General features: G+C 39.1%; 1 protein-coding gene across 5 annotated transcripts in view; it reads right to left on the minus strand.

Annotated features, from left to right (window-relative positions):
* Positions 1–864: 864 nt before the first annotated feature.
* DYNC1I1 (dynein cytoplasmic 1 intermediate chain 1) overlaps positions 865–14,217 on the minus strand; it is a 294,891-nt gene continuing 281,538 nt past the window's right edge. For all 5 annotated transcript variants that reach the window (XM_090046983.1, XM_090046981.1, XM_090046985.1 and 2 more), the window contains one exon: positions 865–1,828. In XM_090046983.1, coding sequence (XP_089903109.1) covers positions 1,718–1,828 — 111 coding nt within the window. In that variant the 3' untranslated portion in view covers positions 865–1,717. The remainder of the gene's footprint in view (positions 1,829–14,217) is intronic.

Below are 14,217 nucleotides of genomic sequence, written 5' to 3' on the forward strand. Positions count from 1 at the left end.
AACACTGATGCAGCAGTTCACTGCACCAGTAACTGAAATCCTTCATCCTCCTAAGCACACACAACCAGAGTCATGCTTACATTTTGTGCTATTATTCTATGCAAAATGGAATGTTTCAACAGAAGGGCCTCAGAGAAAGAAAGAGAAAGAGAGACCATAATACAGTACCTTCATGGGAAGTAAACCCTTCCAACTTATGGCAAAATGACAATATTTGTCCCAGATTACTCCAGATGTCCCAAGTTACCAGACAAGTGACAAAATTTGCTCTGATTTACTCTACCTGCACAGTTCAAGCACCCGTCATGCTCACTAACTGTTCTTCTCTAGAGCGTTCAATCTGAGTAATACAGATCTGCCCCAGTGAGACTGCCCATGCATTCAATCTTTATTCATGCCCCTTTGGGCCATGAAACTTAGGTTAGCAGGTTAGCTCAAGCTGACCAGTTCTTGAAGCCTGCTGTAGTAGCCTGCCTTGGTACCTCCTCATAGGGGTGAAAGGCAAACACTCCAGGCAGTCTTTTTTCCTGCCTAGCCAAATACAGTAGAGCCACAGAAAGTAGACTTTTCTCTGTACCTTCATCATTTTCATGTACATTGTCACAAAGTGTGTCTAATTACATGCTGCTATCTATGAAAAAGTAAAACTTAGAAGCTGACAGAGGTTAGCTCTCTTACACTTATGTAAAATTTGTACCAGGACCTGTTGCATGTAAATCTATTATTAACCATTAAGAGAACCCTACGGTATCTATGTACATAGCACGTGCATGAGCATTCTGCAGCTCCAGGAAGTCACATTTTCCCAGTGCTTAGCCAATGACCAGTAATAAACATGCTGAGTAGTGCTGGCATAACAAGATTAACCACATAGCTACAAAATGGGTTTGATACGTTTTATTAGCGATACCAGTGTCATACTCAGGAACCATAACCCTTTGTCAGACTGTTAGTGTTAGCTTGCATGACACGTATCAATGGTTGACTGTATTTGAAATATTGTTAAAGTGCCTAGAAATAATAGGCATTTAAAAAAATCATTCCATCCACTCAAACAAACTGTTACGGATCTTACATCTTTAATACAACTGGCGTAGTGTAACTGTTATTTGGACCTTAACGTAACCTCTATAGCAGCACAGAGACAATGCAGTTCTCTCATTATGCACATGCTTTTGGATCATTTATTTTAATGCTTTCAAATAAATATGTTCCATGCAGCACACCGCAATAAATAAGGAGCAGCAACTTTTGTATAGTACATCCATTCATAATGTAAGTCACCATGTGAAACACCACATCTAAAGTCTTTGGCCCAGTCCCATATAGTGAAGCACACCACATCTGCACATAATCATATCTGGCTTCATATGGATTTAATAGGACTATGCCAGAAGTGCATGTGAGCACAAGTTTAACCATGGGTTTCTAGCTATTAAATACAGCTACTAAGTAGTTAAAAGGCAACAACTAAACCCATAAAAGGTTTGATTTGTCTTTTCTTTCTTACTTTTCAGACAGAAATATAAAATATGGAAACGCTCTGGATATTTTCAGCCTTGTGTAAAGCACAGTGTGATTAATATGGTGCACTCTGAGCAATACTGGTACATACATTGGCATCAAAAGCCACAGCAATATCAATTCAACATCGAACACTGGCATACTCAACGAGGAACAGAGACTGTGCCGGACAAAGAGCGCTGACTTTCTTTCCCTAGGTGGACAATTCTACAGCCCCTTCTTCTTCACTGTCTGCTCTGTTGGCACGGATTTCAACCAGTGTCCGAGCAAAACAGGTCCATTCGTCATTGTGTGGAACAGCAAGCTGTAAAATAAACATATCACAGATTGAAAAAATTAGATGGGATACGTAAAAAGGGAATGCTGTGCTATGAGCAGGTAATCTATTCAGGATAAATCCACAGGGCTCAATCTGAGACTAGCTCCTACTGGAATCAATGGGTGTTTGGCATAATTATGGACTACAACACAGGGTCCTTTCAAAGAACTCTGTGGTTTACCTGTAAAGTAGTTGCTCCCGCTTTAGTATCAATAGGAAATATTTGCTGCATTAAATACCATTTTCTCTAGATTCAATCTTTAATTGATTTCAGTGATATTTTGAGACCTGCAAAATTTGGCCTCTGCTAGAGAATTTGATATTTTTAAAACCGGTGGAAGGCCTTGATCCTACAAACATTCACAAACACGCTTAACTTTACACATGTATGAGCTGTCCAGTGGACGTCAATAAGAATATTTCTGAGCATAACTCTTTGCAGGATTGGGGTCAGAACACAAAAGGTACGTCTTTAGCAGTGTCTTCTAAGTTATTTTCCTAACTTTCATTTGAAACCTCCAATTACAGGAAAGGCAGTGATCCAAATGTGAAACTTAATGCTAAACCAACTAAATACTGCATTACTGACCTGATTTTTAAACCCTCAAAAAAGACTCTTTTCTATTTAATAGCACTGATGTTTTGAATAAAGACTCATCAAACATTAGGCTACAAGAGGAATATGTTGTCTAAATAGCTGAAACTCCCAGACAAACTGTTTTAGTGATACAGCAAAATAATACCACATTTTTTTTCCAGCTGGATCTAACATCACAATTTCTGAGAGATAATGCAAAATGGAACTGATACAATTGTGGAGAAATCTAAATAGTTTTCTCAAAGTACACTTTCATCAACTCAAATGGCAACAGCATCCAAATTAACTATGCACATTTTTACTGCCTTCTTAAAGCCTGTGATCTTTCCCTGGATGGTAGTATGAAAAAGGAACTGTTTAAAGACATTATGCAGGGTTTGGTACTGGAAAAAGAACTGTTTAGAGACACGAAACAGTGTAGTACACTAAGTGGGCATACTATATGTTATTAGTCTATAATAAGACTGATTTACCTTTTATACACCTTATATGGAAGAATACCCTGCTGACTAAAAATATAAGAAAGACAGCTGATCCTAACTGACTGCTACACAATTGTCTGAAAGCTTACTACTTTTTTTATAAGTTATCCAAATTAAAGTAGGTTTCTTTTATTTGGAAATAGGAAATTACAAAGCTATAAGAGTATTTTGGATTCTTGGATAAATTGCTTAACCATCCTCTTAGTACATATTTGGCAAGTAGCGAAACCAGTGGAAGAAGAGAAAAGTCTACTGTATGCAGTTCTGTTTGAGGTACCAATTTAGCAAATATTAAACAGATAAGCAAATGTTAAGCACGTGAGTAAGTATCCTGTGTGTCCTACTTACAGGTTAAACTTCATCATTGGTACAAGTGTCTGCAGAGTCAGGCCTAAATATCTGATCCATATTTCAATAAGAGCCCTTTCGTCTAGTTCAGCTTTGAATCTGGTTCCAAGTCAGAAACTGCTCAAACATTCAATTAAAAAAATGTTTTACAAATTTCCCTGAATAATGTACACAAACTTTTCTTAAACAGACTGAAAGATGGGTTTATTTCTAAAATTATTTTTATTATTGGAGTCTGGTTAAATATTTACTGAGGTCACTAACATGGAAATGAAGACTCGCTGTGAAAACTATCTCAGTCCACAGTAATACTGAATTAAGATTGCATCTTTGCTCACAATCTGTTTTTATATTTAGCCCTACGTCTATAATATTCTGTTTTTGCATATTTTTCTCCTTGACTTCAGCAAACATGAAAACACTCAAGTATTCGGTCCAGAGCTAAAGCAGCAGGTAGGCTGAGTCAGTGGTCTGAAAACATACAGAAAAATGGATCAGTTCTATTTAGCTGAAACGAGGGATAAGCCCCACCACTGGTATTCATACAAGAGATGATGTTTACAAGGTAAGTGGCAATACATGTCCACAGTTCTAGCATCAGATTAGAGCAGCTGGAGGTTAACATATTGCAGTCAAAAGCTTTTGTAATCAACCTACTGCCAATTGTTGCCTCTTTCATAAAGAGTTTCAGTTTCTATTGTATTAGCATGTTACAGAAAGCATACAAAGACCTATATGCAATAAAACAAAGTAATCTAATAGGAATAATTTTCTAGATGGAGGATTTGTGTGTGCGCGTGCATGGACACATATGCTCATGTCCATATGTGTGTAAGAAAACTCTAACACAACTTGACTGAGAGTATTACACTGCATATGATCACTCTGGCAGTCAATATGGAAAGCTGTGTTGAAAAAAATAAAAATTTTAATTCAGAAGTTTTAAGGCGAGGCCATTGTGATCCTGTTGTTTGTTCTCATATAACATAGGCTACAGAATAATAAAATGAACTGCCCAGGCATTTAAACAGCTATAATTCCACTGCTAAAATTTCTCAATACTTAAGCAAGTATTAGACTTGTAAGAAAGTGCTGCAGGATCAGAACTTCATTTCAAGCGTTTTTTAAAATCATCTCATTTAAAAACCCAAGTCTGTTTATTTACCATTAAAATATAAGTAGAGTCTGATAGAACCATACAGATATACATATACCATAACACAGAATGATCTAGAATCTAACTCCTGTAAAATTTATACTCCTCTGTCTCACTCCACCTACTACTTGCTAATTTCATTTATTGAAAAAAAAATCTAAAGTTTAGGCACGATCATGCAATAAAAATGTTTTCCAGATTGAGTCTTTAGAATGCAAATTCCTGTGGTGAGATCCTGGCCTCACTGAAATCAATGGCAAAATTCCCATTGTTTTGTGTGCCACAATTACAATATTTCTTGTAATTATACTTTCAAGTGCATAACACAAATTTGGGTGCTATATAAAAACAATAATAATTAAAAATTAAAAAGACCTACAAAACCAATATTAGACTTGAACAATAAATGCAAAACTATGGCCATTTACATTTCAAAATCTGTCTTGGCTGTGTACACATACCCCTCATTCTTTCATTTTCCACGTCTGTTTTAGTGAGCAAGTTTTACTTATGAAAAAAGAATTGAGGGGACATGGGTGGCTTTTTGTGGAATCTGAATTTTATATTCATGCATACATTCACACACCAGGAATCAGGTAAGAAAAATAATAATATGTGGCCAATCTGCCAGATTTTTATAAGTATTTAAGCATCAAATCCCCAGCAATTTCACATTTTTGGTATTTTATAACCATTTTCGCTTACTACACCCAAAGCAAGGCCACTAGTATTTCACATTTGCATGGCCATTACATATAGTACACATCTTTCCAAAAAGATATTCACTGAATACATTGGGATAAAACATATTTGAATAAAATGGCATCAGCTTATGGATATTTTGTGAGCAGAAAAGGAAACCAAATGTTATTTATCCAGGTTCTCTTTTTTTTCTCCCTTTGCAATAATGTCTAAGCACCACCTGCAAGTAATTAATCAACTAAATTATTCATTCAGCTTTAACTCATCTAAAGTAATACTATATTTAGACTTAGTCAGATATTTGGGCATGTTTCATTTAACAATTTCTACCCACCACCAGGGTCAGTTCCTACTACTGTGACCTTGTCTCTCATGATCTCTTCCTGTACTGTGAGGTGGTGTTTTGCATCAAAGATCTCAAATTGTTTATATCTTTGTAGCTAATGTTGTGTAGGGGTAGACACACTCCAACTGAATCCATCTGTGGCAGACCTTTCTGGACTTAACATTTATTACACGGCTAGGGCTTCATGGCCCAGGTCCCCTGTTCCAATCCTGTGTGCTTATATCAACACAAATTTGAATTTGCCAAGAAATGCAGAACATTTGGCCATAAGATGTCCATTCAATTACTGGGAGATGTACAGCTTAAGTTTTCTGAATAATTTTAAAATATCAGCTGAAAAGTGTAGGTCCTTGTCATGTATACATTTAGGAATTTGCCTAATTTTATGCGCACAAGTAAGGGGACCACTTATGTATGTAAAGTCACATGTGTACTTGATTGTTTGCAAGCCTCTGGTTTTAGATTCTACACAGTACGAGCAGCAGGTTAAACTGGGGGTTAAACTTTGACTATGCATAAAGACATTAAACTCTGAAGTCAAATACAGTTCTTTCTTATATTTCTCAATGTCTAAGTTTCTTGCTATGTGTAATATCCAACTTTTGGGAATAAAAAAAAGGTTTTTTCCCTAACCTAAAAACTGATGCAAAAATACGTGTTTCTATACCTGTAAATTAAATGCATCATTATAATGTTATGCTATTGAAACCTGACCCTGTCAAATCAATGTATTTTGTAATAAAATAGTTCATCATATTGTTTCTATCCAATGTTTAAAATTATTCCATGCTGCAGACTTTAGGGATTTTTTTCCCCCGTCACTGAAATTTAGGTGAATCATAGACAAGCAGGAAAACATAGGTCGGCGAGATGTTGATGCCCAACAATGGATTCTGATTACTTCTTTGCCAGAAGCAAAGAAAACAGTCATGAAGTGAACGCTCTGCAGCATGACATCTCACAACTCAAATTTTAATCTCCAAAATCAAATAGAAAAATATAAACAAGTTCAGCTACTAAAATCATCTATGCTATGAGATTCATGTAGTATCTTATCTTCATCAGCTTTACCTTACATGGAGCCACTGGAGAAATGGATAGGTAATTTCACAAGACCATCGATCAAAGTCATACCTGTAAACTCCACTGTGAAGTCAGTGAAATTATACCAGAATTATTTTGGCTGTGCCTATTCTTGGAAGATTCTACATTTTATCAGTTTGTGATTACATTAAAAGACTGTCTATTTCACTCTAGACCAGTGGTTCTCAACTAGGGTGCCATAGCACTGAGGGGTGCCATGAGATCCTTTCAAGGGTACTGCAGGGTGCCATGCAATATTAGCACAGTTAGGTGTGCAAACATGATTCACAAGATGAACCCAGAGCTTTCAAATAGGAAACTACAGTGTTAAAAAACATTCTGACCTGTTGTCATACTTCTGAGTTGTTTGCAACAAAATAATTTTTCTATTATTTTTCTGTAGCCAAAAAAAAGTGAAAACTAATAGCTGGCATTTTCCAATGTGACTTGAGTCTGTTGAGGGGTGCCTCAAATTTAAAAGGTTGAGATACACTTCTATAGACAAAGGAAATATCCCCACCACTACCACATTAATGGAAAGGGGATAGTGTCTAGACAGCAGGGAGAAGGCAGGATGCAAGAGTATAGGCTTAGCAACATGAGGGCTGTCACTTCCTGCCCTTCACTTTCTCATTGGCTGTGACCTGACATAAGCTCCTCCCCCCTTTAAACATACTTGGTCTTTTCAAAGGTTCTTGTCCTTGTTAGCTGGCTAGCCCAACCTCTCCTTCGATATAAAGAATAGGACTTGTACTTTTAGGATGGTGACTATCTCATCAAATGCTTAGACCTTCAGATCTTTGGATCAGGAAGACATTTTTCTTCTCGAGACAAACTGGTCTATTTTTTCACCTTCCTCAACGCATCAGCATCTGAGCTGAAAGCAAGAGGATTTGAAAGTTTTCATATCAAGACTATTTAGTTCACCGCAGCTTGAGGTAAGTGCCCAATATAGATATAAAATGTATAACTCCCAGGGGCAAATGAGTTCCTAGATTTCAAAAGGGACCTTGGTGGACTGTGTATCTATAGGGACCCTATAGGAAAGAGAAGGTCTGAAGTCTCCTAAGACTGACATCTGCACCTTCCCATCCTCTCCAGATAAAAGGAATAAGAACGAGAAGTGAGCTAGGTCCAAGTCAATCCCAAGGTACTGGTCAGATGATGAGAACACTATTACTGCAGAATGGAACTGGCTGAATGGTCAGTAAGCAAGTGTGAGAAGTGAGTATGCAATGACACCCCCTTCTTAGTGCTATATTAATAAAATATAGACCTATTTCTTAAGTCCATCCTTGTACATGCCATTTTCTCATCTTGAGTAATCTACATTCATCTGGCATACACCAGTATTCTGTTTGCCACAAACTTCAATCAAAGAGGTTACATGGTGCAAGTGCAGAATCTGAGCCAAGAACCAGCCACATGACACTTTCAAGGTAGCAGAGATGAAAGGCAAGCATCTGGCACACATTTCACTTCTCTGAGGTACCACAACCCTTTCTGATCTCTCTTGCAATTTAATAATTCAGGGACATTAAATGAAACTTGATTAGATTCCAGCGCATAAGCTCTTTCGCTTATCAAAAATTGACACTTCTTGAAAACATTGTTCCTTGTAGATTATCTTAGACAACCTTTCACATTATCTGTTGTTACTGAAACATTTGTTTCAGATATTGTTAATTCCAATTAAATGCACAGACTATGCGTAGTAAGGTAAGAGACGAGGGGAGTATCTCATCTCCATGGATCAGACTCTCCTATACGTAAATTATTAAGATAAGGCAGTGGTACTCATCTTTTTTGTCCAGTGGGCAGGATGGGTGGCCTTGTAGACAGGGGAGAGGGCATGACCCAGCCTTGATCCAGCCCCACAGGAGAAAGGAAGAGAGGCCTGGCCCTGCAGAAGGAGCAGGGGGCATGGCTTGGCCCTGCAGGGGGAAGGGGACATGGCCTGGCCCCAACCTAGCTGTATGGAGGGAAGGGGGCATGGGCTGGCCCCACAGAGAGGGTGGAAAAACGGGTGTGGGCTGGCCCGAACCCAGCCACACAGAGAAAATGGGGTGTGCCCCAACCCTTATCTGGCCATGTGGGAGGAGGGTTGTGGCCCAGTTCAACTCCACTCCATGGAGCTTAGTATTTTGGCAGCAGGGAAGTGGTGGCAGCACTGCTACTGCTCCTCCCACACTGAATTTCCTAACCCGTGGGGAGCCCTGAAGGGGAGATTCCAAGGCTCTGTGGGCCACATTTGGCCCATGAGCTAGAGGTTGAGCACCCCTAAGATAGGAGAATGGAACTGCTGCCTGAGGAGATACCTTAATTATTTTAACCAATGCAAAGGATTATTTCTGTACATACAGCTATATTTATGTTTAATTTTTTGCACACCTAAGGCTTTAGCTATTATACAGTATGACCAGAAGGTTAAATCTGAGGCTAAATTTTGACTGTGGGTAAAGACATTCAATTCTAAGGCTTCCTCCTCTCCGGGTTTCCCCAAGTTACATATAGGTAAACCACCTTCAGGCATGAGCTCACGGGACCCAGGTCCTAGGCCCCCAGTTCCAAAGGGCCCCAAGACCTATCAGGAATGGTGTGTGATGTGCCCCCACCCCAGGCACAAATATTTAGGGGCATGAAACAAAGGGAAAATCAAATCAGAAGCATACAAATACACCAGTTTTCAAATACATAATTACATGGAATGGCAAATGTGCATGCATGAGCATTCAATAAAACTGGGGATGGAAGTTACACATAAACTGGTTTAAGTCATCAGAAACTGCAACAGAACAGAATTTCAGTGAACATTAACCACCTACCATGCCTGCAAAGAAACCCAGCCAGTTCTGCCTGGACAAGGGAAAGAGGCAAAACCCCGGCAAAGGCTGGTCCCCACCCCCCCTCAAGCAGGGATCAGGGGGCAGAAGCCTGGCAGGGTCTTCTCCCCTCCCGCCCCCATCCAGGCAGACAAAGCTGAGGTCTCATGTGGGCCAGGGAAGGGGTTTAAACCCCCTCCCTCCCCACCTCCCAGTGTAAGACCCAGGCTGGAGCATGGCCATACCCCCACTCTCTGCTCAAGCACAGGAGGGGTAGTGGGGGCCTGGCAGGGGCTCCGCCCCATCTCCCTGCTGACCCAGGCTGGGGTCTCATGAAGTCATGGGGAGGGGGTTAAACCTCCCTCTACCCCAACCTGCTGGCCCTGGGCCAGGACATGGCATGCTCCCATTCTCTGCTCAAATGGGGAGTGGAGTGAGGAGGAGGTAGAAAAAGCCTGTCAGAGACTGTCCCCGCAGCAGGCACCGAGAGGGCAAAAACCTGGCACGGGCTGTTCCCCCACCCATCCCCCCTTCAATCAGACCCTGACTGGGGTACCCTTAGGGTAGAGGAGGGAGTTTAAACTCCCCTCTCTACCCTTAGCATGGTGGCCCAGGTTGGGAGTGGGAAGCAGGGGGAATAAGCCTGGCAGGGGCACCCCCACCCCAGGCTGGGGTCTAATGCATGCCACGGATGGGGGTTTAAAGCCCTCCTCCTCCTGGCCTCAGCATGCTAGCCCTGGGCTGGGGTCTGGCCACTCCCCCTCCACTCTAGCAGAGAGTTGGGGGAAAAGCCTTGGAGCTTCTGTCCCTTCCCTGTGGCAGTGGCTGGCAGGCTGGGAAGAGTGTTCTAGCGCTGCCCCAGCTTCTGGCCTTGATCACTGCAGGAAAGTGGCTGCATTTCTGCAATTGAAAGTGAATGTCTGTTCACTTGCTTTTTTGGTTCAAGCTATGCAGTTTAGACTAACCTGCAAGGACTGAATTGATTCAGCCTCTGGCTTTTTGAGTACCTGTACTTAGCCAAAGTAGTACAAGATTAAATGTGAAAAGGCCCCAAACAAAATTGTGCCTGGGGCTTCTAAACAATCCTTGTGATGGCCCTTCATATAGGCTTATATATAGAGGATTCTTATACATAGAATTAAAAAAGGATCTATAGTGTATGAGCTCCTTTCATACAAGTCCTGAACTTCAGTGGTAAATTGAAGACCTTAGCAATCCACTGAGCCAAATTCTGATCTCAATTATTTGGTATTAATCCAAAGTTTCACTATATAAATGAGAATAGAAGCTGGCAAGTGTGATCTATTAGTTGTGATTGATTGGATTTATTCTTTTTATTTTATATGCTTTTAAGAATCTATCCTTGTTTCTCTGCACTTTTACAAGTTTACTTCAGAGAAACATCATGTCCAACCACAGCTAAAAACTGTAGTGAAATTAACGTCATTTTTCTCATTCCTAAAACATTTCAGTCCAAATTGTGCTTGGCTTGAGGAAGATTGGTTAAAATATTTTGCAAAGCTACCTAATTAAAAACAAAAAAAGTATCCTGATTAATTTTAGTTTGATTTGTCAATTACGGCAAGTATTGTATGCTAGCTATAATGACTAAGACCCTTGACTTCAAAATAAATATGAAATGTGTGGTTTATCAGCCCCTTTATAATTTTTCAATTTGATGGAGTCATTAAAAAAATCTAGTTTCAACAGAGTATTATTTTAGCTGTTTATTGTAAACAGAGTTTTAACCATTCCTAAGTTATTTACATTACCGTATAAAATAAATTGCTGTATTGAAAATAAATTCATAGTAAACAATTTGTGTGAACAGATTTCCACATGAAAACATTTATCAAATGATTAAAAATAATCTGTTTAAGACGTTCTTATGTAAATATTTCAGCTAGACCTGTGCTTTTAAAACTAGGACAAATTATGGGCCCAGTCCTTGCTTCTAGGTGAGAGAGTGCTTTTTCATAAGTAAGGCAGGTAAATTAAAAGTTACAAATAAAAATCTGCACAAATACAATCTTCCCTAAAACAGTTCTACCTGATTTTACCCAACTAAATTCAATGAATATTTTATCAATAGTGAAAACAGGTATGTATATATAAACATCTCTATGCAAACACATCTACATTGGCCCTAACCTTGCCCCACCAAACTCAATTGTAAAATGCCTTTCTGAAACATACATACTTTTTTTCTGACAAAATCTGTATTTTTCCAGACAACTCCCTATACCACACACATGGATGGAAACAAAGTGGGAGGTAATATGCAATGAAATGGCCACCAAAGTAACCAAGGGCACCCTTTTCACATAACTGTAGTACCACTGTATTTAACTCTTGGGAGAGCTTAGCATCTCTGTTAACAATGGATGAAACCACTGGCAAAAACTCAAAGCCAGCATACTGCATGCAGATGATTTTAATAAGATACAGTGTTTAGACCACAAAGGATACACACCAGAGCAGTTCTGTATATATTTATTTACTTAATTGAAGGGGTAGAATACCATAGACAGCCTAAAACTGCATTTATTCTATGTACAGCAGTCAGTCTAGTCACACACACATGCACACTCTCACTCTCTCTCCCCCAACCTATATGGAGTTCATTCCTTATCCTTCCTCTAGTTCAGGTCTCCTAAAATGTACTGCTCAGAATTCACAATTGCTTTAACTAGTACTTTACTAGTAAAAAAGAGAACAAAATCTTAGATTATATGACACCATTACTTAAATTTCTACTTTCTGACAGAACAAAAATAAAACTTCTGAGGCTTTTTATTCCTCTAAAAATATTAGCTTTTGAATTCTTTATGATTTGATTGTAAATTTTATTACTATAAAACTACTGTAACCATTAAAAAATTATAGATGGTGGGCTCATCTACACAATATGCTCTGACTGCACAGTAGCCAAAAAGTACTGCACAGTAGTACATCATATTACAGACAGTGCTACTATGTTACTATGGAGTATTATTAGGTTACTGTGCAGTAGCATGACCTAAAAAATGTTCACTGGTGCTACTGCACAGTAACTTGGGTTACTGCCATTTATTTGGTATTTGCTAAACTACTGCTCAGTAGCATCTCATGTAGATGCGCCAACTATTTGGGTTTCAAGATGAGGGTTCAAAAAATGTTTTTCATCTGTAAAGGGCTTGAATATTAAATCAAGAATTTGAACACATATATTAGGTACAGACATTCAAAAAGCCCAAGGAGGAATTGATCTAAGTTATATGGTTTTCCGTACGCAAGCGCATTTAGATCTGTAGCAAACACAACACTTATTTGCCCTTTGGTGGAAGAAGTAAATCTTAGATCAGGTTCTGCCATTTTTAAACCAGTCTTCATGTGCTGACCTGTTTTGTTATGTGTATAGACCAGTTTCCACTCACTTATATCAGTAAAAATATAATGCCTGTACCTGGCCATACTGATTGTTTCCTAAACTTAAACCATTCAGTCTACTAGGAATGCTAGAGTCACATGATTGTGCAGAAAATATTGCAGCATAGTCTGTGAATGGTATAAGACATATATAGCAATCATATATAAAATTAAATACATTAAAAGAATAGGAAAGTGACAAAGTCCAGCATCCAGAATTTAGAAAAGCCTAGAATAAAAGTCATCATTTCCACCAGAACCTTTAAAGAGCTCAGGTTAGATAGATATGTGTTTGTGTAATGAGCAGGTATTTAATATTTCATTTTTATATTATGCGAGGCCCCAAAACTGCATACTAGTCAAGCCCTGCTTACTATTTTCCTCATAGATTTTACAATGGCAGTCATCACTACAGACACAGAGTATTTCAAAGATATTAATTTGTTTTCACCATATCCTATAAATTGAGGAATCCTCACTACCTTTATTTTCACTCATGGGGAAATGGGAAAATAATGTTAGCGGGGTAGATTGTCTAACATCTGTCCACTTCCTCTGAAGGAATGGGTGATGGCCACCATTTTAGACAAGATCCTGGACTAATCAGTCTTTATTCTTATCCAGTAAGTATTCTTATCCATGTGCAGTGTTCCTACCTGAGGCAGAGAAGGATGAAGATCAAAAGTGTTCACCAGTTTTTGGGTGCCTGATTTAAGAACCCTCAGTTTTAACTTTTGTGAAGTATTTACCACTAATATATCACTTTATAAAATGGAAGCTCAGCTCCCCTGACTTGAATACTTCAACACTTCTTCAAATTAAACCCAGAGCTGCAAGCTGGTAACCTGATTTTGACAAACACACTTAGAGATAAATCCTGCTTTGCTCTTGCTTATGTGGTCAAGGGGCACTTATGAGGGCCACGTTGCCAAAATATTCGGCAATTATGCACAGCTTGGATGAGATGCTGTCCTGAAAGTGAGGGGCTCCAGATCTATACTGGCCTTTTTTGCGACTTGTATTTACTAGATGTTGGGTAAAATGACTTAAGAGCAGTGTCTTACCCTGCATTATTCTCAGTTCTATTCCCTCAGGCATCTGCACAGCCACAGTACAGCCAACTGGGCATGCTCACCAGGGAAATATGGGACTAGCATACCTATGCAGAATCCCAATTATGTAGTATGTAAGTGCCAAGAACTACCATTCACTCATGTAAGGTGAAATAGGATTTAGCCCTGTGAAAAGACTGGCTTAAATGATTTGCCTGACATGACATAGGAACTCTGTTGCAGAGGCAGGAATAGAATACAGTTCTTGAGCAGTTTTCAACTGCCATTGTCCTTTCTCCATCTACAGCGCCCTGCCTCAATCACTACAGTCTTGTTTACTTCCCAGCCCCAATGCATTCCCTGTGCATCAATATTTT

This window comes from Crocodylus siamensis, chromosome 5 (genome assembly GCF_052110815.1).
Source record: "Crocodylus siamensis isolate JL-2025a chromosome 5, ASM5211081v1, whole genome shotgun sequence".
NCBI lineage: Eukaryota > Metazoa > Chordata > Crocodylia > Crocodylidae > Crocodylus > Crocodylus siamensis.